The 27,804-nt window shown below is 36.3% G+C and overlaps 2 protein-coding genes across 2 annotated transcripts in view; both read right to left on the bottom strand.

The window, feature by feature from the left end:
• The window catches only part of LOC113838797 (aphrodisin-like), a 31,834-nt gene extending 7,954 nt beyond the window's left edge, over positions 1–23,880 (bottom strand). Inside the window, 5 exon segments of the mRNA XM_035453762.1 lie at positions 21,108–21,218; positions 22,438–22,508; positions 23,400–23,462; positions 23,464–23,537; positions 23,824–23,880. Of these exon segments, the coding sequence (XP_035309653.1) occupies positions 21,108–21,218; positions 22,438–22,508; positions 23,400–23,462; positions 23,464–23,537; positions 23,824–23,880 (376 nt within the window).
• A 2,195-nt stretch (positions 23,881–26,075) lies between these two features.
• Positions 26,076–26,932, bottom strand: LOC100771360 (ribosomal RNA-processing protein 7 homolog A-like). The gene is given in 2 exon segments (XM_035453756.1): positions 26,076–26,600; positions 26,602–26,932. Coding segments are annotated over 2 exon segments (843 nt in total). The 5' UTR covers positions 26,920–26,932.
• Between the last annotated feature and the right edge of the window lie 872 nt (positions 26,933–27,804).

Below are 27,804 nucleotides of genomic sequence, written 5' to 3'. Positions count from 1 at the left end.
ATACAACACTCTAATAGTAAATAATTAAGGAGCTCCCTGTTTGCTGACATCTTGAACCGTAAGGGCAGGCATCCATCAATTTGTGGGCAGCACAAATCATAATTGATGGGTGAAAATATATGAAAAGTGTGTGTGTTTTTCTTTATTGAATAGAAGAGAAGTGTTGGGTGTCAGAGAAGTTTTTAAGATTATGAATGTGATCCAAATACACAGAACTAAATTATCAAGAAACTAAATTTAAAATTCAATAAATATACACAACTCTAAACAACAAAATTTGAGTAACCCAAGTTTCAGAAATTGTGTGATATCTAATTGTCATCTCTTTTGGCTTCTTATATGAAATGGAGCAAAAGAAACCAGTCTCAGGAAATAATTATGGGATTTATATGTCCAACTGAACATCCAGTGGGGAATTCCAATTCAAAATATACAAGCTATCCTCAAAAATTGTAAATCAATTAAGAATTGAGAATACACTTGTGAGAATTTAATAAAATATAAGAAATTCAATCTAAAGTTAATGTTCACTGGATGTTTGCTAATCAAAATAATTGAGGTTAGAATATGTGAAATAATATTAATATATATGTGTGTAATCAACTGTTCTTTGCTACTGGAAAAATATTGATCAGAAATAAAAGAAAATCATGAAAAATTTCAATTTATATTTCCAGTTTTTAAAAACTTTAAACTGTTGGGTAAATTACTTACATTTTACTTTCTATATTGTATATTTCACAGACACTTGTCCACAATGAAGATAAAGATTTGGTGACTTGAATGTTCATAATTCTCCTTGGCTATTAAAATTCAAGTACTTTTTGATAAAATCAATTATTTAATAAAATATATCGCTGGGAGAAATATGATAAAGGTATTGTATGAAATCATTTAAAATAATTCAAAAAAACCTTTCAAACATGAAACCATAAATAATGCTTGACATTTTTAAAGAATGTCCTATTTGCATGTTTGTATGTTATATTCAATTTTTATATGTGTTTTTCTAATAGAAAAAAATGAAATTGGCTTAGATTACGTAATTTAATCATGTCTTTTCCAGGCATCATGAATAAATCTAGCAAGGCAAACGACCATTAATTATTAATAATATTATAATTATGTTTCAAATATTGAACAATAAATTGGGAATAAATTTTATAATCTAAAGGGGAATTGACTTATTTACTATATATATATATATATATATATATATATATATATAAATATATATACATTTTATATTATTGCTAACATGAAATAAGTAGAACCTAAGTTACTTGAAAATATAAGGTTCCTAATAACTAAAATCCTTATAAGTATGCAAATATGAATTCTACTTGCTCATCTTTAGATGGAGTCCATATGAGGAGATTTCTGCTTAAGAATACCATCATTCTGGGCTTCCCCAGTCAATTAGGCATTCCTGTATATTCTAAAAAGCACACTGTCTTCATTTTCATTTGATTCATTTTCAATTATGTTACAGATGACATAAACCATAACACTGAGACTTCTTGCTACAAATTTGTCCTTGGCCATCAAAATCAGATGTATGAAGTTGGACCCATCTTTCTTTACCAATACTATAATAACCTTTCTCTTGTAGTTGAGATTCTGACCTCAGTATTTTCTCTCAAAATTCTCACTTTCTCTGTTCGGTACAGTTGTCTTTCTCTGTGATTCAGTTAATAAAAATTTATTTTACTTTCATAAACGTTTAAAAATAAATTTACGTATTGCACAATTCAGTTAGTATTAAATACATTTTAATATGGGAAGAATACTTTTTATGTAAGTATGTGTGTATAAGTTGTGTGCATTTAGTTGTGTGGTCTGTGTCTTTACACATACCTGGGGGTTTGAATGTAGTTCATGTTTATAAAATCTGGGTGTGTTCTCTTTCTATTCCATCCCACTTTGCTTCCAAGAATCAAAAACTCACAGTCAGGCTTAAGAATCCAAAGACTTTACACACTGTACAATCTCACTGATTCTCATTCAAATTTCAGTTCAAATAAAATTTCTGTCAGCCTGGGGCATATGCCATATTGGCTGATACTGCATAATTAAAAAGAAAATTGTGATTGCCCAGTTCAAATGAACTAAAAATGTTACTGTTAATTTAGAAAGAATTCACATCAAAATATATTACAAATGAAGGCTGATTTGTTAGCACTAATAGAATAAATTCATTTGATTTGCTATGTAAAAATAGGATTCGTGTTGGTGGCACACTCCTTTAATGCCAGCACTCGGGAGGCAGAGGTAGGTGGATCTCCATGACTTCGAGGCCAGCCTGGTCTACAGAGCGAGTGAAAGGATAGGCTACAATGCTATACAGATAAACTCTGTCTCAAAAAAACCAAAAGGAAAAATATAAGATTCATGTTGATAAACCCATGATGAAATATATTGCAACCATAAATGCAATTATTTCAACACAGCTATCATCTGTGTTGGTATACAGGCTTCTGTTACTATTCATGTCAATAGTCTGCAGTTTGCAGCACCACCTGGAATCATGTTGGAACCCAGGGATGACAGTGGTACTGTGTCTGTGCTGCTCTGAAAGGCCTGCAATGTCACCCAGAACCATAGTAAGATCCATGACCAATCTGCGACTGATGGAGAGATCATCAGTAAGCCAGGCTTTGTGTTGATGTCCATTGAACTATGTGTTGACGTCCATGGGCCCCATCCCTCACTAGACTTGGAGAGCTGCCCCCACTGAATGGAGAGGTGAACTGACACAGGAATACTTGACCCAGATGAATCAGACATTGAAGAGCCCCTATAAGAGAGCTGCAATCACACTTCATAATGCTGGACCCATTCCACAGAGTGGATACTGGAGAATTGGCTATACCCTTCATACAGGGTGCAGTGCTAATAGTTAATACTGATAAACCCAGCTACCACACATAAATGAGCATTAGGCAGTGTATTTTCTTAGGGAGAACATTAGCAGGAACGATTTAAATGATGTAATGGAAGGTTGTTTAAACCTGTGAAATATGAAGAGTTCCTTTTGACAAGTTTAGATTGACTTGTGACTTATCTAACTAGCGTACATATATGACAAATTAATTGAATCATTTAAACTTTGATGGTATTTCTCTAAAACGTGCATAGCATCCCTACAAGATTTGTTGGGGTCAAAATTTAGGAAGTCTGGCATCTATGAATTTACATAATACAGAGGCAAAGCTTTTAAAATACTCACTCATCACAGGTGGAATAATGGGTGCCACACGGACACCTAATACTTTCAGATAGTCTTTGAATGAACATATTGAAGGATAAGTCAAGGAAGTAGAAATTCATCTACACCTCAAACAATTTGAAGACATCTCAATGTCATGCTTGTATATTGTAATGTAGGATGCCATATCTAGTATTAGAGCTATCCACGTTCAAAGAATGAACAAGATGAACACTTGTAGAAGCCACATACAAAGACAAATTTACAAGAATTTGAGTTTCACAGAGGTTATAGTCCAAATATCAGAAAAGATAAAACTCCCATTCTTTGGATAGTTACATATATTTTTAGTGAGAACATGTAAGACAAGTAATCATTCCAGACAGTTGACTTAAAATAAGAAAATTCTCCTGTTGAGACCTCCAAGCTTGTCTACATGAATCAGGGACATTGTCAACAATAGTATCTTCACAGATTGAGGTGTATAAAGAGAGAATGTATAAATTCTCATGTCACAGAGAGTGTGGTATTTTTCCAGGTATCTCAACAAAGATCTCAAAATTAACCAAGTTGCCTCTGTTAGTGAAGGGAAACTGCTTGAGTTATAAAATATATTCCCCAAACAAATCTACTAGTAATCTAGAGAAAAGAATCAATTCTTGGACCTTTTACAATGGAATATATGTGAGCATATAAGTCAAATCTGTATCCTATATTCATTGTTACCAGTTTCTGCCTGTTTGTCAAGGCATATGTCACTGTCCACACATTGTAGAAATTTTTTAAAACCATGTCATGGGTCCAAGAAGCCACATGAAGATGAAATAGAGTGTTATTGTTGGATATTTAACTCTCCCCAGAGCAATATCCATTGTACACAGTTAGATATCAGCATGCATTGAGTTATCTGACAAAATTACTCAGTCAACAGCACATAAAGTCACTAATTACAGTCTTAGAAAAAGTAATTCAAAGGCTTTCAAATGTGGATATCCTCTTTCTTAAGAAGTAAATTTGGAGTAATATATAAAGCCTCAGAAATATCCATCAACAGTTGAGTTTTCCATTGTTTCTATTTTGTAAGATTTCAAGCTTTTTTTGCATTATTTTATTTTATTTTATTTTTTGAGACAGGGCTTCTCTGTGGCTTTGGCATATGTCCTAGAACTAGCTCTTGTAGACCAGACTGGGCTCAAACACACATAAATGCACCTGCCTCTACCTCCTGAGTGCTGGGAATAAAGACATGTGCTACCACCACCCGGATTCAACTACTCATTATGCTGCATTAAGATTCATATGGAAGTTGCTTTTCTCTAATGATTTACCTATCCTACTTAATCTATCTGAAGATTACAAAAGTCTATATAAACTTGGTCAGAACCACCTGAATCCATTATGAGGCCCTCACCTTTTAAATAAGTTTCTGAAGATAGATGAGACTCCTGACACACTGTTCTTGTCTAGATTCTGTTGTTACACACTAGCAGTCTTAAGTTCTGCCTCAGGGCCCAGTGTTGACAATTTTCATTCTGAGACTTCTAGAGTCTCTTTCAACTAATAATATGGTAACGTGGTTTCTGAAAATTGAGGATGTGCCTTTGAGTGTAGTGGAAGGAATCTGGCCTTCTGGAAACAGTGTCTTCTACAATATCCATATCCAACATCATGCCATTTGGTCAAGCTTGAAGAATCAATTACGATCAAAATTGGCTAAGGATGTGAGGTGACTCATGTTATTCTTGTGGTTGGCATGTATGGAGAAGGGATTTGGAGTTCTCAGCAAGAAGCAATTTAGTAAACCTAAGTTATTAAAATAAATTGCCTTTCCATTTGAAAATCTACCCTGAAATAGAATTGTCTTATTGATTATAGCTGTGGTTTTTTGCTTATTTATTATTTGTTTATTAGTTTACTTGCTTGGTTTTCATGTCATCACTTGGATTTAGTAGCATATACATTGTACACACGTGGTAAAGTTTCTTTCTTCTATTGAAATTCAAGGATATTTAAAGTTTGAGGCCCTGATGGAGTGAGTACTTTCCAAAGGGATACAGGCATCTAGAATTCTTGAAAGAGAAACATTAGAAGTCACAATCTCACACTTGCAATGGTGGCCATCTTTAGCAGGAAACAAAATTTATTACTCCAGGTGTCTATACATAGTGTCTGTGTAAGTTGGGAATTTTCCTGGAGTTTCTTACATCATACTTGGTGGAAAAAGGAAATCAAAATTCTAAAGAGGGATTCAATTTTTATAGAGTTCCTGGCCTCAGTACCTATTCATTGGCAATTTAAATCAATCCATTCCACATACCCAGGGCACACAACATAACCTGGCTATTCTTTGACTTCCCTTAAATTTGGGGGGGGATAATTTTGATCCTCTTAGTGTTTATTTTTCTTTTTCACAGTTTAGATTATGATATGATTGTTATTTCCCCTTGATATCGGGACACCAAAATATCCCATTTATGTTGTGTCCTTTTCAGTTTTAAATAATTTTAAAATTGTGAAAACTCAAACAAAAATTAAAATATCCAACACTATCTGTGACAAAGTGCATGAAGGTAAACCCAGGAGGCTTCAACCCTACAGAATTCTCTAGAAGAAACTTTGTTTTGCTGAGCATGGAAAAAATGGACTTCTTATTGGAATAAGACAAATTGTTATGTGATATACATATTTTTAGATTATATTATAGTATAATAAAACTGCATTATGTATTTTAACTGAATCACTTATGTCTTTTCATTAGCACATTCATGGCCCCTTTACAATTAGTTATTGCTATACAATAAAATTATATTAATTAGAATATACACTTCTGAAATCTTAAATATTACCTTTTCAGGTTTTGGTTCTAATTTCATTTATTTAAACACTATTTGCTTTTTCTTTCTTTCAAGTCATTTCCTAATCACTTTATATCCTTTATTTTTAATGTTATTCCCTCCCCATATTAATTTTGATTTTCATTTTATATTTCCTTTCTTCTTGTATTTAGTTACTCCTCCCTTCTTTCCTTCTTTTTTCCATCCTTTTCTTTATTTTTCTACTGTGAAGTGTCCTTTTCAAAAATCTGAAGACTTTGTTTACAGACCACTTCTTGTAACATTATATTATTTCAAATGAATATTACTGTCATTTTGAATAGAAAATGGTGTGAACCTTGCAGTTTTGTTTGAATATAGACAACTAGTTATTCTAGTGGAAATATAAAATTAAGAAGAATAATGCAGAGTATTCTCTTAGCCAGAACAAAAGCAGAAAAGGTATCCAGGAAGCAAAGAAAGAGTTTCATTTCACAAGTTTCCATTTACTTTTTGGCTTATCTAGCTAACAAACATATAACATTAAATAACTGAATCATTTAAACTTTGATGGAATTTCGCTGAAATATGAATAAAATCCTTGCAAGATTTGTCAGGTCAAAATTAGAAAGTCTGAAATCCAAGATTTTCCATATTACAGAGTCTATGCTTTTCAAATACTCTTTTGTTGTGGCCCGGGTTGTCTCAGCCCTAAGCCACCACAGCCATTAGGTTCTACCTGAGTGGGGGAGCATGGGCTTGGAACCTCTTAGCAACCCAGTGGTGATAAAGAGCAAACACAGGCATCTTGTCATCCTTAGAGAGCTCTCAGTTCCATGCAGTAAAACTAGAGTCTCTTGTTTATTTAGAATGTTCTTGGCTGTTTTTTAAGCATGCTTCTATGGCTGCGAGGGGGCCATTTCTGTACTTCTGCTGACTCCTCTCTGCTAGCTGGCCCTCACTTTCTCTCCTCACTTGTTACTTACACACCTAGCCCCTCTGTCCAGGTGCAGGCCTATTCAAATGCTTTGTTCTGTAGACATGCAAACTAGGAGACATTCTGACACTGAGGCTATGGTGAACAATAGCAGACTTGCTCAAAATTACTAATACAGTAGTGGGCTGTAGCTCCCGGGTGCTCCTGTTTAGTGAAATCAGAGGCTAGACCTCAAGACATTCTATATCAGAACTATTTTGGTCCCCCCACAATACATCTATCTTAAATTAATAAAAAGAAACATGTGCTTCTGCATCAGGACAGATGACTGTGCCTGTCTTAGGAGGTTCCCTTTAACCTACCAGGGATGTCCATCATGGTATCATGCATTTGTCATGCGTGTTCTGTCTTATGTTTCCCTGAAGGCAAGGAAAATCATACCAGTTTCTGGCTGGAACCAGTCTCTGTAAAACAAATAAGGTTAGTGGGTGATGGGTCATGGTCCAGCTCTAAGCATTCCTGAATCATAAAGAATCCTCCAGGAAGTAGCACCTGAGCTTTCACGGCTGCAAATGTTCTCCTGCGGGATAGAGACATATAAAGGTTAACATGGTCTTTTAAAATCTGCATGGGAATGCCTCTATTGCTCTGATACAGATCTTAGTAAAGTTTGCTCCTTAAAACATACATCTATCCTAAGGCTTATAAATTACATGTTACATTCCTGTTAGAATGTACTCTGACATCTAGTTTCTAATAACATTTGCATAATACATATAGAAAGGTTACAGACATTAACAATTTCATCATAAACATACATTAATGTGAGTTACAATACAATCAAAAGACAATATGATATTCTCATAATGTGTGGGATATGAACAATTTCACAATTCTAAACCTTTTTCCTGTATTCCCTGCCTGGGACTCAATGTCCCTTGAAACTGTCTATTTCTTGCCCAAAGCCTGAAGTTCTGACATCAGGTTTGTAATATCAGTCTTTGAATGTTAAATAAATGTCTTTTGTCCATGTCTTGTTTAAGCATTGTGAAGGATCTTCTATCACTCTGGTTTATGCCAGTATCTGACTGTCCTAAATGGGTCCTTTTTCCCATGGGAAAACTGGCAAAACAGTTTTGTCCATCTAGATGTGGCAAGAAGGCAAGTTATTTGTTGTCCAGTTCTTAGTCTGATCCTGGATGAGCATTCACGGATACAGATAGGTGGATGTAGTCCATCTGTAGGGAAGCTGGGACTCTGGAAGGCATCTCAAAACAGGAACTGCGTGTGTCTCCTTTCTTCCTCTGGCTGTAGGTCAGATGTCCTCAAAGTTCAGTGTTTCACTCCAGCTGGTTCAGACAGTCTCCCAAGGCCTCAGGTCCAATTCCTCTCTGCTCCATGTATCTCAGCCATTGCTCCAGCAGCTAGCATGCCTCATTCTCCACCTTCAGGAAAACACAGACATGCCATCGACTCCAAATAATTACAGGGTCTGGTCTCTTCTGTTCATCTCTCCATTTGACCTGAGCCAAATTCCCTCGAGTTCCGTCATGCCAGAATCTGTCTGTAGCAGATTGATCTTGGCATCCATTTTTAAAAAATTAAAATAAACAGTGTGTGGTTTAATGCATCAGGTAGAATGTGGTTGCAGCTCCTCCCTTTTTATCTTAGAAGCTGTGTTTTTAAGGACATTATGGGCCTGTTCTAAAATCCTTGTTCTGGAAGATTACAAGGAATATCTGTCTTTTGATCAGTTTCCCAATAAGTATAAAATAACGGAAATGCCTCATCATAATATCCATATCTATTGTCTGCCTTTATAATTTCTGGAAGTCCCATGTAAGCAAAAACAACTTAAAAATAGTGACTTATAACATCAAGAAATCTGAATACAAGTCAATCGCCACGTGTATGTATTTATAACTTGTCAAACTCTCTAATGAGTAACATGCATTTGTCATAGATGGTTAGGGAGTTGACCTCAAGGATTTAGCCCTAAATTAGCCATAGCCAGGTTGTGGACATATTCCTCATTGTTTGATGATTGGCAAGCAGTCTCTCTGGTTAGGCCGAAATGTTTTCTTAGACTTTTGCTATTTTGATGAAGAAAGTTACAAGACTGTAGAGCTTTCTCTATTTAAGGCAAATCAAACAATTTTGTTAATCTGTTGACTCATTTCATTTGGCTAGTAATCAGGGAAAGACCCTATTTAATAGATTTCCAGTGTGACCCATAAACCCTGGCAATGCTCCCAGGTGAATAACATTTTGAATTTGCTCAAATAATATTTTAATTTGACTATGTATGGAACTGTTTCTATTACCTCAAGAGCCTTAAAGACATGATTGTCAGTATACAAATTAGATGAATTATTTACCAGCATGTGAAAGACCATTGCAACAGCTTGCAATTTGACTATTTGAGCTGAAGCCAGAGCTGTCTGTTCCATCTATTTCTTTTTATCAATAACATATGTAAGTGATTCTCTCATTAGACCCATAAGTAAAACTAAGATAGCATTTTTATAATACTGTTTCTTTTTTTTTACAATTTTTGGAAATATAAAAGGATGAATTTGCATAAATTGCAACAGTCCATGAGCTAGAAACTGGTTATCAATCAGCTTCCTGAAAACTGAGCAAAGGCAATCGTCCATGAATCATTGTTCTGAAACAACCAATTAAACTGTTGCTTGGTGTAAGGACATGTATCATACTTGGTTCTCTCCTAAAATACATCCTCAACTTCATATGGCATTTCTGTGCCATGCAGCCTACTGTTTTAAAATAAGGGTTTAATACTTAGGCTGGTGAGACAGGGAGGTGTAACCACCATAATGGTTCCTTCTGCTATAGAACAGAAGTTGGACTATGCTTTGTGGGGAGCACATAAGCTTCCCATGGTTTTGCATAGTCCATATATCTGAGGATGCTGCATTGCCTCCTCTAATAATAGAACTTGTCTACCTTCTTAGTTAGGTGTCTGGATAAATTGGGATCACTACCTCCATGTGGAAACTTATTTGAAGGATTTAAATCATCATTAGATGCTACCCCAAAAGGTATTCAACCATTGAATATTTTTAACAACTTAAAACAAAAATTGTAAACTATCCTTTCTAATAGTTATCTATTAAGTCTTAATTCCTTTAGAATACAACATATATCCCAAACAATTTTTGAGATTTATTTAAAGTTTCTGAGTATCCATTTCTAATCTAACCTTCAAAGCTGACAAGCTGATAAGACCTCATTTGCATCTTAGCTGATCTGGTCTAATTTGTATTACAAAGACACATTCAAGCTGTGAATCTAACAGGTTGGCTCTCTCCTGAGGCTTCTTTTTACAAACCCTTTTTAAAATCATATAATAACTTTTACTTTCTAAATTTTCCTTTTTTTAACCATAAAAATTTAGGAAGATCTGAATCCTCTCCTCTGCCAAATATTTTTGACTATATTAAAGTGATTATGATAGTATTTTAAAAAATATATTAGAGGCAATATAAATATCTCTGTAATATTATCCAAGGCAATTTAGGCATTTTCCTTCATCTGCATTCATAAATTCACAATCATGTCACACATCCAGGTGTGGCCACACCGTTCATTCATATCTCGCATACATCTCGAATTTCTCCTTTTGTGTAGGTTATGATGAGTTTTTAGAAAAAAAATCCCTAATTGAAATTTCTCCTAGCACAGTAGGTATAGTCAATCCTTGAAATATGAGAATCCAAAATTTGAACAGATCTAAGCTTAAATACGTTGATATGTTGTCCTTTCTTCTCTATAAGTCTCAAAACAGTTTCTGTCTGGCTTTATCAATAGCATTATATACATTTGACTAGGCATCAGCCATGAAGGCAGTTCCCAAGGCAATAAGTTAACCCAAAGAGCCTCAGGATGTCTTCCACCCTTTCAGCCATTTTGTCCAGCCTGCCGCAGACGCCAACACAAGGTGGCATCGAGCCACTGGATGAGGGCTGGGAGACTGCAGCTGCTGCCAGAATTGACCTTGGCCTTAGCTTGACTTTTGCCCTCTGAGCTGCTGGAAAATCTGTGGCTGTATTTTAGGCACAAGCCTGATACCCTATTTTCTCTTTTGTTGGGACTCTGTCTGACATGGTGCCCTTCCTGAGCATGTCAAAGCAACCTCTAGAAGGCTCTGTGCATTTCTTTCTACCTTTGCCTTCCTTTTCTGTGGGAATAACATATTATTAAATGAAGTTCCTATAAGGCAGCCACCATGACTAATCCCTGAGTTTAAGCTAATTCCATACCTGAAAAATTCTTAATGAACTTGCCTACATCTGTTCTCCTCCTGTGAGGCCTTAGCTTGGCCTGGCATGCAGAACCAGCATTCTCTTAAGCCAGCTGTTTCACAATCAAAGTTCTAACATCTGTGTCTCTAACTTTTTTTGTATAATTTATACCCAGGCTTAGAAACCAAGTCTGAACTAACTCCCTAGTTCCTTGCCTGCTCTCTATAACAAATCTCCTCCTCCTTACCTGCAGGCCTTGGTTATCCACTTTCAATTTCCTAGGGGTGAGGCTTGTACAGCAATATTCCCTATTAGACTCTGGGTAAAAATTACCATTGGTCCATACTGGACATAAGCCAATTTTAGTTCCTTGAGCTGTTTGAATGGTATTGGTGCATGCACATTATTTGTATTCCTCTGAGATTCTCTCTTTCCCTGATCCGAGGAAACCTGTAAATTCCTTATCTCCTGTAAGAGATCTTGCTAAAACTTTCAAGTCTCTTAGCTCCTGCTGAATTTTACCATTGAGTATTTGCCTCTCTGTATTTCCAGTTAAAATGGAGGAAGGAGGTGAAGACTTCTGCATCTTAGTACTTATTAACTCTCTCTTCCTGCTCATCCCAATCACTTGTCCTGTATTTTCTTTACCATCCAGCTGCTCCTTAGTAGGTGAAGAGTCTTTTGATCTCCATTACATTCTTAATATCTCCTGAGGGCGTTGGTGAATGAAAGGCCAAACCTTTGTCTTCGCAAATCCCTGCACAACTCAAAGTGCTGCATCACAGCAGTGGTGGCTTTTGCAAGCAGGAATGGTCCTTTTAAAACTCTTAAAACTCTAAAATATCCTGTACTTGCTTTCACTTTGTTTTAGCTCTCCTGGCTATAAAACTGTACCCAAGTAAATAAAAATACAATCATCTGACTAACAATTACCTGCCTGATTTCTCTAACTATATACATTTTACTTTCAAGTCTATCTTACTTCTCTTTACCATCTGGCTAATATTCCTGTTTCATATTTGCAATTAACTGCATTTTTCATTCCGGAGTTTAACACACTACATTTTACCATTTTATCATCTGACTGACATTTCAGTCTCACATCTACTTTGTTCACCTTCTCTTATTTAAGGGTTAAATTACCCACTTTTCCTATTTTTGTCAGCTTCCGGCTAATGTTTTCCTATTTGTGCACATTCTATTTCTTTACGGGTTAAATACTTTATCTTTAACTTTATCTTTTTTTGTCAGCTGCTAGCTGACATCTTCCTATTTTGTATTACAAATACCTGTTTCCTATTTTTACAATTATATAGAGTTTTATTCCTTACTTAATGCTGTTCACTCACCACATTTGACTACTTCTTTCTTCTTTTTTCTGTGCGTGCTTCTTCTCTGACTGGTTTGACCCTGATGACTATCTCTTCGAAGTATCCATGCCTCTGACTTGCCATTGCTTCCTTGGTGTCCCTTTCTTTGTGGTGTCCATGGCTTCTTGCACCATTCTCAGGCCCCACGTTCGGGTGCCATTTTGTTGTGGACCTGGCCATCTCAGCCCTAAGGCACTGCAGCTATGAGGTTCTGCCTGAGTGAGGGATCATGGGCTTGGAACCTCTTAGCAACCCAGTGGTGATAAAAAGCAAACACAGGCATCTTGTCATCCTTAGAGAGCTCTCAGTTCCATGCAGTAAAACTAGAGTCTCTTGTTCATTTAGAATGTTCTTGGCTGTTTCTTAAGCATGCTTCTATGGCTGCGAGGGGGCCATTTCTGTACTTCTGTTGACTCCTCTCTGCTAGCTGGCCCTCACTTTCTCTCCTCACTTGTTTCTTACGCACCTAGCCCCTCCGCCCAAGTGCAGGCCTATTCAAATGCTTTGTTCTGTAGACATGCAAACTAGGAGACATTCTTACACTGAGGCTATGGTGAACAATAGCAGACTTGCTCAAAATTACTAATACAGTAGTGGGCTGGAGCTCCGGGATGCTCCTGTTTAGTGAACCTGGAGGCTGGACCTCAAGACATTCTATAACATAACTATTTTGGTCCCCCACACTCTCTGACCACAGGTAGAATAATTAGTAGCACATGGGCAGCTAATACTTTAAGATAATATTTGACTGAATAAATATGAAGAAATGGCAAGGAGGGAGAAATCCATCAACCCATCAAAAATTTCATAAGACATCCCAAAATCATTCTTGCATATTATAATGTAGGATGCCATATCTAGTATTAGAGCTATCAAGTTCAAAGAACAAACAATGTGATCACTTGGACAAACTACATACCAACAAATAATAAGAAGAATTTGATATTAATACAAGTTATATTCCAATAATCAAAAAGTAAAACTACCATTCTCTGGACAGATTCCTTTTTTTTGGTGAGAACAGGTAAGACTCAAAATGTAGAGAGAAGTAATCTTTTCAGACATTTGAAATGAAAAACTGTCCTGTGGAGACCTTCAAGCTTGTCCACATGAATCAAGGACATTGTTAACACTAGTGGTTTCATACACTGAGGTTTATATAGAAAGAATATATAATGTCTCCTTCCACAGAGGGGGTAGTCTTTCTAGAGATCTCACCAAAAATTTCAAAATGGATCAAGTTGCCTCTGTAGGCTCATGGCATAGGAAATGGGACCTTGTTCTTGAGTTATGAAATGTATTCCCCAACCAAATCTACTAGGAATCTAGAGAAAAGTATCACTGTTGGTGCTTTTACATTGGAATATATGCAAGCACGGATATCAGTTTTGTTATCTATATTCGCTTTTACCTAGTCTGCCTGTTTACCAAGGCATATGTCACTGTACAAACACTGTGAAATTCTTTGAACCCCTATAATGGGTCCAAGAAGTCACATGAAGCTGTAATACAGTATTACCATTAGATATATTACTCTCCCAAAAGATATTTTACTCTCCATTGTATATGCTTAAACACCAGCATGTATTGAGGGGAGTTTTCTGTCACTGAAACCTATGGTGGTTAAAAAACTATGGACCAAAGTGAAGAGTGCAGATTCCAGGGCAGGTGTGACAAAATCCAAAATAGTTTCAAAAGAGAAAGCAAAAACACAGCCGCCCAGTTCCTTTGGTGGGCAGATTTGGGAGTAAATCAAATTTTAACAAGCAAGGATTCTAATGAGATAATATACAAGGGAGGAACTTCTCTGTGTCCCCTTCATACATTCTCCATAGAGTCACATGTAGAGTCCCTTGATGTTTCTGACCTCTCTATAATCACTCCTACCTGGGATCTCCAATGGTCTGGATTATTGTGGTCTATACTCGAAGTTGATGCCACATATTTCTGGTGTGAAAAGTTAGTTTTGTAAAGCCTGGTTGGAGGCAGAATGAGCCATCCAACATCTGCCACCATTCATATCTTGGACTTGCACCAACTGGAAGAGGTAAGTGTCTGGCCTTTTCCTACCCAACTTTCCCTGTCTAAGTCACCTGTTCTGCAACCCCCAGTCATATCTAACCAAGGAGTCACACAGAGCGCCATCTAGTATTTGCCACTATTGGATCCTTGGACCAAACTGCACCCACCAAGATAGAGCTTTAGACCTATAACCTCCAAGAGAGGGAGAGAAACCATCTGTAACTGCTGGAATAATTGATGGGAAGATGACAGTATAAGCACACGTTCAACCATAGAAAGACTATTATGACACCACCAGAGTCTTGGGAATCTACACCAGCAATTTTCTGTCTTGTAGTCCTGTCCAGTGGTGATAGTGGGTTGTTCAAGTCTCCCACTATAAGTGTTTGAGGTTTTATGTGATTTGAGTTTTAGTAATGCTTCTTTTACAAATGTGGATGCCTCTGTATTTTGTACATAGGGGTTCAGAATAGAGACTTCACCTTGATTGATTTTTTGGACATAGGATTTTCTTTGGTTGATGAACTACTTCCTCTAGTTTATCTTCAAAACCCAGGATCTCTCTTCCTTCCCTTTTATTTTGTTTATTATGCTTGCATCTGTAGTTCCTGTTCATTTACCCAGATTTTTTTTATTTCTGGCATTCCTCAGTTTGTGTTTTCTGCATTGTGTCTTTTTCTCTTTTCATCTTTTCAAATGGTTGAATTTTCCCTAATCTCTTTATTTATTTGCTTTACTTGCTTCCTTTAATTGATTTCTTATATTTTGTTTCATATTTTCCTTGATTTCTTAAATATTTTTCTTCCCTTTCTTTTAGGGATTTTTCTCATTTCCTCTTTGAGTGCCTTTACCTTCTTTATTAAGTTGTTTTAAGGCCCTTCTATTCTGCTTTATCTAGGTTGGGATGTTCAGGTCTTGCTGGTGTAGAATCTCTAGCCTCTGTTAGTGTTATGCTAGTCTTTTGTGTCTGAAAGTGATCTTACACTGTCATCTTTCCATCCCTTCTTCCAGTGTGTGCATGTGGGGTCTCTCCCTCTCTTGTTGGTCCAAGGCTCCATCTTAGTGGATACAGATAGGTCCAAGACTCTAATGGCAGCAGATGCTAAGTCAATTGATGTGCCTCCAGGTCTCTCTGTAGTCTCAAATTCTATGTGTTCATCTGTGGGATATATACTTATTAATATTTTCTAACAGGGTATTCTTTTAACTCAAGGGCCACTATACTGCTGTATTTTAATGCTGAATGCCTGTCAGATGAGATTTGTCTGACAATAGCTCTTATATGTCATCTGATTCGGGGTCATCAGTTTGTCCCCACCTAAACTAGAGATACCCGTCATTCCATTCACCACAATTGACATCCTGACCACTCTACCATAATGTACCAGGGCTCAGGATTATCAAGTAGAGCACAGAGCTGAATTTATTTGCATTATGGTGGAAAATGTTGTGGACCTTGTTCTTCAAACATCTGTCTAAACATCTGAATAAACTTAAAGAAGCGATCCATCTTACACTGGAGTCTGTGAGATTTTTCTATATTCTATCCAGGCATGAACCATTCTTGAATTCTCTAGGAATTCTCATGATATTTCTTCTGTGACTTTTGGTTCCCAAGACCTCCCTCACTGAGGGTGCCTCCTCCAATCAAATAATCATCTTCAGTCTAATTGGTCCCCATATGACAACCTTAGGCCAAGTCTTAGACCTTTCTCATAGAATGGTCTCTACCCCTTTTTCTCAGTCTGCTATGACTAAAGGAGACTGAGACATTCTAATTCTCTTCAATATAGCATTGTTCTGCTCTAATTTGTGGCACCAGAACCTAATATGACCACCTAGTGTCTGGATCCCAAATCTAAAGCTTTCAATCATGCATGATGACTGACATGCAATTTTGGAACTTTGTTCTCTGCATGTTGCAAACTTCAGGAAAGACTTTTAATATTTGTACAACTTAGTAATATTGGATTGATGATACATTTGTTATGAATAATTTATGACTTCTCCCAGGAGGACTGCTTCTCAGCTTCCCAAGGAAACTCCAGAGCATGCAACCTCTCCTTCTTTCAGGGAGATATCATTATCTACTTGAAGGTCTTCCTGAAACAATGGAGGTTGTGACACATAAAGATGACAGAGGTAAATTTCTGTCACTCTGAGATATTCTTAAAATATCTGCCCCTGTACTTACCTCAGGAACAAGATAAACATAACAATGTAATCTCAAAAAGTCAACAATATTTGGTTGGCTAGAAGGTTTGGCCACATGTCATATTAGAAGTCTCTTGCTACTATAAACTCAGGAAAACATTTTGCATATGCAGCAACAAAGTGAGATTAGCTGAAGATACATCTGTCTTATATTGATGGGGAAATAATTGTATGGAAGAATGATAAAAGAAGATGTCAGAATCTCCCTTTTTTAGAAAAGTTAGTGCATACAGAGGCACTGTGCTATCATAAGATCAAGGAGCAAAATAATAACAGAAATAGCCATATCAACAAATTCAATAAAGATAAAAATATTATTATGCCAAAATTTAATTAATAATTTCAAAAGCTTTGGTCTGAGGATTTTCTTGGAAACTCTTACCATTAAGAGTTAACAGTACACTGCCTGAGACAGGGTAAACTGCCTTGGCTGTTGAGGAGGGTTTTTTTTCCTGCTTGGCATCATTTAAACATAAGAACTGCCAGCCTGAGAGCAAGATGTCATATGTCTTTAGAGTATTAAAAAAATGGGATATAGGGCTGATTAGTGAAAATGATTGGAAAAGATTACTGTGTTGACTAAACTTGCATGAAAATGTTTACAAAAGTTAACTTGGTTCTGTCACTGTTTATCAATGATGACTAAACTTATGACCCCACATGTGCAAGAAACATGTCTTTAAGAAACACATGTCAGCAAAAAAATCTTCTATGATTTACGTTTTGGAATGATATGAATCTATCACTGCTAACTGAATTCTTTATATGTAAAGAAGAATTCTTATTGCTACTTAGTCAATTTGCAGCCAACACCACGTTCTGGGCCACTCTTTCTCTCACCTGCTCCTTGTCCCCATGTGGAACCTGATAAAAAATCTTCAGTAGCCCTGGGTAGTTAGGTAAGCTTTTACCACTCTAGCTCTATAAATTATCTTTTACACTAAAATGGCAATAGCTCCACATTTAACTTTAAGCTCAAAATTGCTCTTAGTATCCAGAAATATTGCTGGTAGCACATGAAATTAAGGATGATTTTCTATTTCTATAATTAATATTTTTCTAGATTGCATAGTATCATTAAGTTGCTTATTATATGGTGTTCATTTCCCAAATATGAATTCTACCAGTATAGGTTTAATGTCTTTCCACTTTGTAGGAATTTTTCTTAAAATTTTCCCCTGAGATTAGAGTTTACTTTCTTCTTGGTTATATTAATGCTTAGACATTTTCTCTTTTGTGTTATTCTGATTATACCTTTCTCAGTTGGTTTGTTGTTTGCATATAAAATGATGTTGATTTTTATAAGGTGACTTTTGTCATTTTCCTGAAATTGTTGCCTGTACGTCATGTGTCCTGGTATAATATGGGGATGTCCTATGTATAATACCATTTCATCTGAAAATAGGAATTAATTAAATTTGTCTATTCATGTTTGTGTGCTTTAAATTTGTTTCACTTCATGTATTAGTGCCATTCCTCTTTTTCTTGATCTATTGAGTTTATCATCTGCTTTGTGGACTTAATTACATGTTATGAATTTTATATTCATATAATAGAGTTTGTTGAACAATTCCTGTACCCCTGTCCTAAAGCCACCTTAATCACAATGGTGATTATCTTCAAATGGGCATGTATTCCTTTTATGTTATATTATTAAATATTTGTTGCCTCTAAGATTGTGATGTTCCTTTTGTGAATGCCGTTCTTTAGAACTTCCATGGCATCAAAACACTTAGCATCTTAGATAACAAATTTTGATAATAAAATATGTAGTCCTATAAGTTTTGCCACTACAATGGTATCATTCCTAAGTAATTGAAGACTGAGAGCCATCACTAAACATGAATACATCTTAAAAACACTAAAAGAATGCAGTTCAGCTTTGTATTTCTCTATCTCCTCTCACTCAATACACAAAGAAACACATACAGACAGAATCACTTACAAATTCCAATAAATCTATGAAGTCATATTTGCAGGGCTTCTTAGGTATACAATATCATTTTCATGAATTTATTCTATTCTATTCTTCAAAGATGAATGACTCTTATGTTTAAAATTTGAAAATATCCTGATTCATTTGATAATCTCAGATGAACTTTTGTAAACAGTTTTCTGCCTGTCTTTTAAATAATATGGAACATGGAGGCAGAATCAAAGACTTGGTTATCCAGAAGCTGTTAGTGTGTTAGAACTATTAACCACAAAAAATGTAAAGAGGAAAGTAAATTTGAAGCTCAACCTAAAATTCTTTTCTGTTGTGTACTTATCAATGGATCTCCACTATTCCTAACTTTTTCAGTTTTTATATTAAGTTGGTGTTAAAACATAAATCATTTGTTTCATGAGTGAGTGATATTTCTAATTATCTTAGTGAATATCTGTCTGCTTTTAAATGAGTTCCATTTCAACAGGTCCTTATTGCATCTTGAATCAATTTATTTAATCATTAAAAAGGGAAGTGTGGCTCATAGATAATAATAAGTGGAAGAAAATGCAAGGCAGAAAATTGAGGTCTAGTATCTTGACGTCGCAGGAGTGGGGAAAATTCATTTATACAGAAAAGATGGATTACAGGCAATACTGATTCCATGGTCAAGAGGATATGGTGCATATTTCTCAATCTTTTGTTAACTGTGCAAACAGGAAAGAGAAAAATTAACACATGTTTGAGCTGACAGGAAAGATTTCAACATTTAGAATATATGAATACAAAATTAAATGTAGTGATAAATTGTATAGAGAAGTGATTGTGCAAAAACTGTTCCTTTCCTAGAAATAACAATTTCTTATACTTTGCATTCTACAAGAAATAATGACATTGTGTACTCCTACATGAATAATTAGATTGAGATGTCTCAAAGAATACATTGAAAATTAAATGCTTATATCATATTTGTGACAAGAAATGCTCTTCAATCAGAAGAGGTAAAGCAAAATTTTCAAAACATGTGACACATTTTCTTAATAAAATATTTTGCAATATAAAATTAATAGCAATTCTGAATGACATGAAAGTCCTCCATATTGCATTATAAATAAAAATATTCTATCTTTCATTTTGTCACTGTAAGATTTTCAGCTTTAAAGACAAATAGTATTTTTGCTTAAAATTGCCTAATTTTAAGCTCATTAATTCTTTGTCACATAATTGTTTTATGTAATTTGCACAAATCCAGTCCGATATCAAGATGGATGGGCATGGCTTCTGTTTGTACTTACTGACAGTAGTAGGTCATAGGACAAATATCCATAAAAGAACATGAATGAGATGGATAAGAAGAGATAGATTTGTTATGAGAATATAAGAACAGGCCTGCAATATTTATTGCTAGAAATAACTGAAACATACCATATGAATAGACATAATCTACTCAAGGACCTTATTGTATATCAATTGAGATATAGATATGTAGCTATTATATATATATATAATTATATATATATATATATATATATAGTATATATATCAAAAATATCATTGAGGTTACCTGTAGCCACAACTTCTCGAATGTTTTCTGGAGGAATTTTCTATTGTTTAGCAAGTTCTTCAAGTTTTATATATTGTTCATTTATCAATGTGTGACCTTTTCCTACGGTGCATGAATGACAATGGCAGGGACATGCTCATTAGAATTTTTCATATTTTATATTGATTCCTTAGTTTCTTACCTGATACACAATGAAAAATACCAAATTCTCCAAATTCATCTACCCTGGTTGGTCAATACTGTCAATAATTACTTTCCCCAAGATCCATAAACACATTTAATGAAGTCTAAATAGTGGTATGCCATTACTTTCCAGTGTTTCATGGTGAATCAGAATACAAGAATTCTTTCTAGAGAATTTACTCATCTGGATCCTATCCACTTTCATAAACAGAACACTGTATGAATGCTTGTCAATGTAACTTTCCCATTTCTCTTGATTATATACTCTAGAATTTATGTTTCAGTTTTCTACCTATGTGATCATATAACATTCTAAATGGTCTGAACATTGAAAAAATTGTATTTAATCCTTTATTGCAGTAATGAAACATGACCATGGATATTTTTATTATCCTCTACCATCACTTTCAGTTTTCAAAGTCTGTGCTACTTAATTTACAATGCAATATAAGAGTTTGTCTATACAAGCAAAAACTGGATTCTCAGCTAATGGACAGCAGTGTGTAAATCCAATGATACAGTACTTGGAGTTGAATCTGGCCTAATCATCATTTGCAGAGTGATAATTTCATTACTATTTTAGAGAATTCATTATCATACTTACCAAGAGAAAAAAGCAAGTGTGTTTCCATTCCATCTCTATCCACATTCTTACTGCTAAATACGAGGAAATCTTTGGTTATAACCACGGGTTTAAATATAGTGTCTCCTTCATCTCTAATAATAAAGGATATATTTCAAAACTCGGTGTCATTCATATTTCACTTTGTTTAAGAGCTGCTTGTTAAACATTAATATTGTCCCTGCCTCTAGAAGTCTTCTCTTTTAAACTATGATACGACTTATATGTGCAAAGGTATTCCTGTACACATAAGTTTAACCCTTCAAATATGATTATGAATACTAAGTATAGATATTTTCCCTTTTATCTGAATTCTTTTTAGTCAAGACTTGTGGGAGCACTCTGTGGGGCATTCCTCCTCTTTTCAACTAGATCCCAAATTCTACTTATCATTTCCAAAAAATATAAAACTTTTGTATCATACCATGGTGATATTTGGTGTGTAATTGTATACGTGTGCAAAAATAGTCCATACTAATTAATATTATGCATGAACATTATCATCTTGTGATATTCAATATAGAAAAAGAGGGTATGATGAACAATTTCAATTTACAAACATTCAGCATGTGTCTGCGAGTCTCTCTGTGTGTATTTCTGTTTATCTCAGTGCGTGTACATATGTGCGTGCTTGTGTGTGTGCATTTGTGACATATTTACACTTACATTTATTGAATAATGCATTTGGTCACAGCAAATAAACAGATTTTAGGATATGGTCACATTTGATTACTGGACTTTTTTAACGTAACATTAAGCAAGAATAAGAATTACCAGAAGCCTGTCCCCAGTTCACTTAATATCAAACTAAATGTCAAACTGTACATAATTTAGTTGAATAGTGTGGCAATTATTCTAGAAATTCTCACAAATTTGAAGTAGTCAATATCACATTCTTAAACAGATTTTTCCACTTACTGCTTTTCAAAATTGATATTTATCATTCAAAAGTCTAAATATTATGATCTCTAGAAACTATGAGGAAAGGAAACACTGAAATAACACAGCTAATTTGTATTTTCCATGAAACAAGGATGACAGATAATGTCTGTAATATTAGTACTTTATACCCTGAGGCATGAAATTTGCAAATACGATTGAGGCCACTGAGACCTATTAGAAAGTGGCAGTCCTGTCCAGTAACAAACAGACACTATATAAAATATAACTAAATATTAAGTAGAAATAAGTTTGCATACAGGAAATTTTGGAGACTTTTTGTTAGAATTATTCACATCTTTACATAATAGTGTTCTTTTCTATGTTAACTTCAGAAGACCTACAATGTACTTTGCCCAGATCTTGTACTTACATTGGGTCCTGTAGCTGCCGTCTTCTTGCTTGTACCCAATAACTGTTGTCTCTGAGCATTGGCCATTTAAACTAAAAATAAGAGACATGATGGTTTATTCTTTATAACCTCAAAATTCATATTAAAGATCTCCTAATGTTATAATGAAATGGAGAGTAATACAGTCAATGAACTGTTCATAGATCTACGGCCTAATTCCTAGGCCTATCTTACATTTGTAATTTTTCTTTAGAATATATCATCATGTTCATAATCACAAACATGACTTTCTTCATTTGTGTTAATTTTTTCAAGTGCCATGAATACACTAATTCCTTCCTTATTCAAATGCCACTATTAACTGATTATGATTTGCAACATGATAATTCTCACTTTAGTCTAGTGATAATATACACACAGTTTTATATGCATGTGTTTTGTATGCTTTTGTTTGTAAACTTCAGTTTATAATTGTTGCTGTAAGATCAAAATGCTCTAATCACTTTTCTTCATAATGGTGTTGTGCCCTATTTCCTTAAACATTTTCATCCCAATGTCAAAGTGAATCTGAGAAAGGAGTTAGCAAACTGCATTTATCTGACCTGTTTGTGGAATCTTTGTGATCACACCACAGATTGAATAATACAACATGTATGGTTTTGACTCAAATGCTCATATATTCCTTCCGGCTTACTAGAAATGATAAACGTAGTGTCTCCTGCATCTAATATCAGAGCATAAAATTCAAACATGGGTTTCCAGTTACAAAGATTTCTAAGAAACACCCATAGAATTGTAGACAGTGACTAAGCTATGTGTGGTGTCTAAAAGCAACCATATCATGAAATAATATAATCACATTCCTAAAGATGAGGCCTTAAAGATTTTGATCAGAAACAGAACATTTTCCTGTAAATTTCTAATCATGAATACTGAGAAATGCAAATATTCTGCTCAGGTTACATGGTTGGCAATTTGCTTACTTTACATAAAATGTGATTTCCAATTTACCACATTCTTCATGACAAGTAATTTGACGAGCATAGTCTCATAGTTCCCTGGTTCTCTATCTTCTCAACATTGTCAGCAGCTATGGCAGTGCTAACCCAGTCTCCTTCAAGCTGTAAAACAACAAAGACAAAGAGAAGATAAGCGCAGGCATTGGGATGGTAAGTGGTATTTGCTTCTCTGATCCCAGTCCTTGGAAATAAGTAAAATTACTGGAAATATGAATCAATAATATTTTCATTAGTACATGATTATAATTTTAGGTAGGTAGAATAACACAGGGTACTATGATGACTCAATTAACAAAGCATTTTAGACCTGGGACCTTGGGGAATTGCTCATGGTTTGGCCTCATTTGCTATTGAGGAATCTCAGACATGCTAGACCAAATTTATTTACCTCATTAAGAGCATGAGCCAGACCAACTGCCAAAGCCAGAAGCAGTATCTTTGCCATGGTGGTGCCTGCCTTGATCTTCTGCAGAAGGTAAAATTACGTTATTAGTTTTGAAGGAACTGAATTGACACAGTGTTTTATAAAGCTAATTATAGGGAGTGTCGTGGAAACAACCAATTGTTTTGCATTACATGAACTTACGTCTTTCCATTATTTTTTATTTGGCCCTGCTGAATGCTGTATGATCTCATACCCTAAACAAATAAGTTATTCTTAAGGTCGGGTTATTTTGGAATGATGGAATATTCCTTCAGAAGGAAAAGTTTTCCCAGAGAGAGATCATTTGTAAGTAATAATTTTGCATCCAGGAGTATACCAGTATGTAAAGGTCATGCAATGTATATCCATATGTAATATATGATTCACTAACAAATGTGACATGCATGTTGAAACCAGTTTCAAGCCTCAGCATAATATAAGTGAAGTTAAAGGAATTTACAACTGTGCAATCAATAATCAGACTCTTGGAAGATAAGACATTAAAACTTAAGATTTCCTATAAGGATGTGGATATGTCTTAAAATATTTTTAAACCTTTCCATTTATTGACTACATTATTTTTCCAGTACCTTGAATTTACTATCAATGTCACAGACATATAAGAGATATCATTAAAAATAACTGTATAAGTATTAAAAATGCTATTATATGTCCACTGGTAATACATACTGATACCATTGACTAAAAACTCAAATGAAACACTCTATAAAATACTGATGATCAGAAATAATGTGCACTTGTACAAATGAGATCTATAGTCAAGCTGTAAGTAATCCTTTACTTTTCATAGAACAAGGACTATCCTTGCTTTGATGACTTCTTCACAAGTAAAACCCAGGTATATGTTGTTCGTAGACATAGGAACTTGTCATAGAGTTTTGGCAAGAAACAAGGTTAATATCAGGGCTCTGCAGTACTTGTTTATTCTATGGTTCTTTCTTCTTTAAGATGTGGAATAACCTACACTTAGCACTGTTGTATTTTTTTTTGGTTGGCAGATCCTCAGTTTTATTGTCCTCACCTGACTCCTTGCCAGGATTACTTGGGGCCCAGCTCTTAGAAGCACTCGCCTCCACTGATCCTGGAACCAGCACATTGGCAAGTGTGATGGCTACTGAGCAGGGGGAGCCTGTGCTGGAATGAGGAGCCAGTGTAGGCCCTGGTTCTCTATGGTCATCATCCACTTAAATCTCCTAGGCCTGTATCCTTTGCACACAACCCAGGCACACTAACAGGAAGGGGTTCTCCTATTTGGGGTGCTCTGCAGTGGGAGCTGTCCTGAACCCTGCCTTTTATGGAGATGACAGTGCTTCATGACCACCAAAACTGGCAAGGACCCTGACTGTAACTGCCCCAGTTTAGCACTGTAGTCTCACAGCTCAAATGCCTATATTCCTGGAACAGCCTCCAAGTCCCCAGGCTGCTGGGAAGAGGGTTGTCTCTGACCACTTGGAGGTAGTCAGCTATGGGAGTCTCCTGATTGGACAGACAATATCTCACCACCTGCACCTTTCTCCAGCGGTTCCAGTATGTGGAAATCCCAGGCAATCACTACGTCTACATGAACATCCACCAACTTGTGGCTGGAATTGTCAGCCCCTTCCTTCTAGAGCTAACCCAGGACTGCTTCGAGGCTGTAGCTCTGGCCTTCGAGCTTGTTCACACTTCCTATCCAGCACCCTCAGCCCACTAAATGTGGGGTGGGTCTCACTGGTATCGAACACCAAGAGGGGCAGCAGAGACTTCTGTGGCAGAGCTAGGGGCATAGGGATATGTTTCTGACCTTTAATATCTGACTTCAAGAAGGGGATATGGGAGCTCATGGAGATGGGGGAGCAGGACTGGGAAAGGGTCTGGAGCTGGTCCTGGTACCAGGCTGTGTGGCAATAAAATCCTCTCCCATCTTCACTGCATTGCAAATGACTGTTGTGGGCAGAGGCTTCATAGAGGGCAAAGGGTGAGAGCAGACAGTCAGGTTTCTCAGCTGTCTTTACAGGCTGGAGAAGGAAAAGCCAGCTCTCTGAAGACCACATCCTCCTGTGGCCTTGCACGTCCAGCCAGTGGGTACAGAGATGGAGCTGGAGACACAGCAGCAGCTTCTTGGCCTGGTGTCTGCTTCCCAAATCACAGTCCCTGAGGGAGCAGTCCAGTTGGTCCTGTGTTTTCAAAGCCTGCTCTCCAGGGACCAGAACAGCTCAGTAGGGTCGGAATTTGTATTGGGCACGCATCAGTTCAATCCTCTGCTTGTCCTCCTTAAACTTCTTGCACAGCTGTGCCAGATGCTCCATTGTGGTCTCTCGGTGCTGCCCGGCATAGAAGTTGAGCAGCTCCTTGCGTGCACGTTTACTTTTCTCCCTCTTGAGAACACACAGGCTGGCTGCTTCTGTTTGAGGGAGCACAGGCCTGTGGCCCCTGCGGGTCACCTTCACCCAGCCTTCTTCATCAGGAACACCTTCTTCCTCCTTGGCCTTGGTCTCCTCCTCAGCTATCTTCTTGTCGTAAGCCTCCATGAATGTGTCTACTTCGACCCTCAGGGCCTCTGGGTCTAATACCGACTCTTCGTACTCACTGATCCACTTATGAATCCCGCTCCTCACAGAGTGGTTCTCTGTAGAAACCAGCAATGGGCCCTTCAGATTCAAGGTAGCTGACACTCCACTTGGCTTCTGGAATACCACATAAGCTACCTGAATGCCCGGAATGAGCTTCGGGTGAAAAAAACTCTGGCTTTGCCTCTTTAGCGCTCTCAGCATGGTCAGGCTTCTCTTTCAAGTCGACTGTCTTGATGGTGCCACAGGAGGACAGGAGTCGGGACAGGCACTCCTCTGTGCAGTACGGGGGCACATTGAGGACAAAAAGGGTCTTATTGGGAGGCCACGTGGACTGAGTGTCTCCTCGAACTCTGTGCTGTATCACATACAGGTAATGGGAAGCCTGCTGCTGTTTGGTGAACTTGACAGGAATAGCTGAATAACTCGGTGGGCTGGGTGTGCTCCCCTCATGGCCGCAAGCTCCAGCTTTCCTCTTGCGCGCCACCATCTTGTGGACCCAAGCGCAGGCTGTTGTATGTTTTTAAAACCCATGGTTAATAACTGCACCATTATAAAGCATTAGTCTGTCCTTCATGACAATTTTTACAAGTTTTATCTAATTATTGTGTCTATTTTTATATATAACATAATTGCATTATTCCCCACCTCTTAACCCTCCAATATGCACCCCCTTCATTTTGTTGAATTTTGTATGTTCATTATGTTTACTGTTGTTAAGTGCATATGAGTTATAAGCTCTAAAGTGAGTCCTAAACTTTTATCTGAATATTCAGAGCTAGGAATAACAGAAGAGATATATCATGTCACATTTGTCTTTTTGATCCTTAAGGGCTTGGTGATAATACTCAGTTGTATCTTCTAATAGTGCCTTTCATTTACCTGCAAATATCATGACTTCATTTTTCTTTACCATATAATAACATTTTATAGATTTCCTACTATCTTAGTATTCATTAAACATGCATAGAATATTAATATTGTGCCTTTCCCATCTTTTTTGAATATTGTATCAAGGAACATAGAAGAAAAACTATCTGTGAAATAGCATATTAAATCATTAAGGCATATTCCAAGGAGCTGTTTAGAGTCGAAATATACATATATAATATTCAAAATTAAGAAATCTCAACAGGCATTTCCAGAATTGCAATAAAATTCAGTGATCCCAGAAAAAGATATCTCTGCACTTCTTGTTCAATCTTCATGTGTCTTTCTCTGTCTCTGGTTTTGCCTCTGATGCTGTCTCTATGTCTCTGTCTCTGCCTCTTTCTCAGTGTGTGTGTGTGTGTGTGTGTGTGTGTGTGTGTGTGTGTGTGTGTGTGTTATTTTCAAGTGACTCACTTCAGGTACCAGGGCAATTTTGAATCGACTG

This window comes from Cricetulus griseus, unplaced genomic scaffold (genome assembly GCF_003668045.3).
Source record: "Cricetulus griseus strain 17A/GY unplaced genomic scaffold, alternate assembly CriGri-PICRH-1.0 unplaced_scaffold_2, whole genome shotgun sequence".
Lineage (NCBI taxonomy): Eukaryota > Metazoa > Chordata > Mammalia > Rodentia > Cricetidae > Cricetulus > Cricetulus griseus.
The sequence above is the reverse complement of the archived record's forward strand: the minus strand, read 5'-3'. Positions and strand labels throughout refer to the sequence as shown.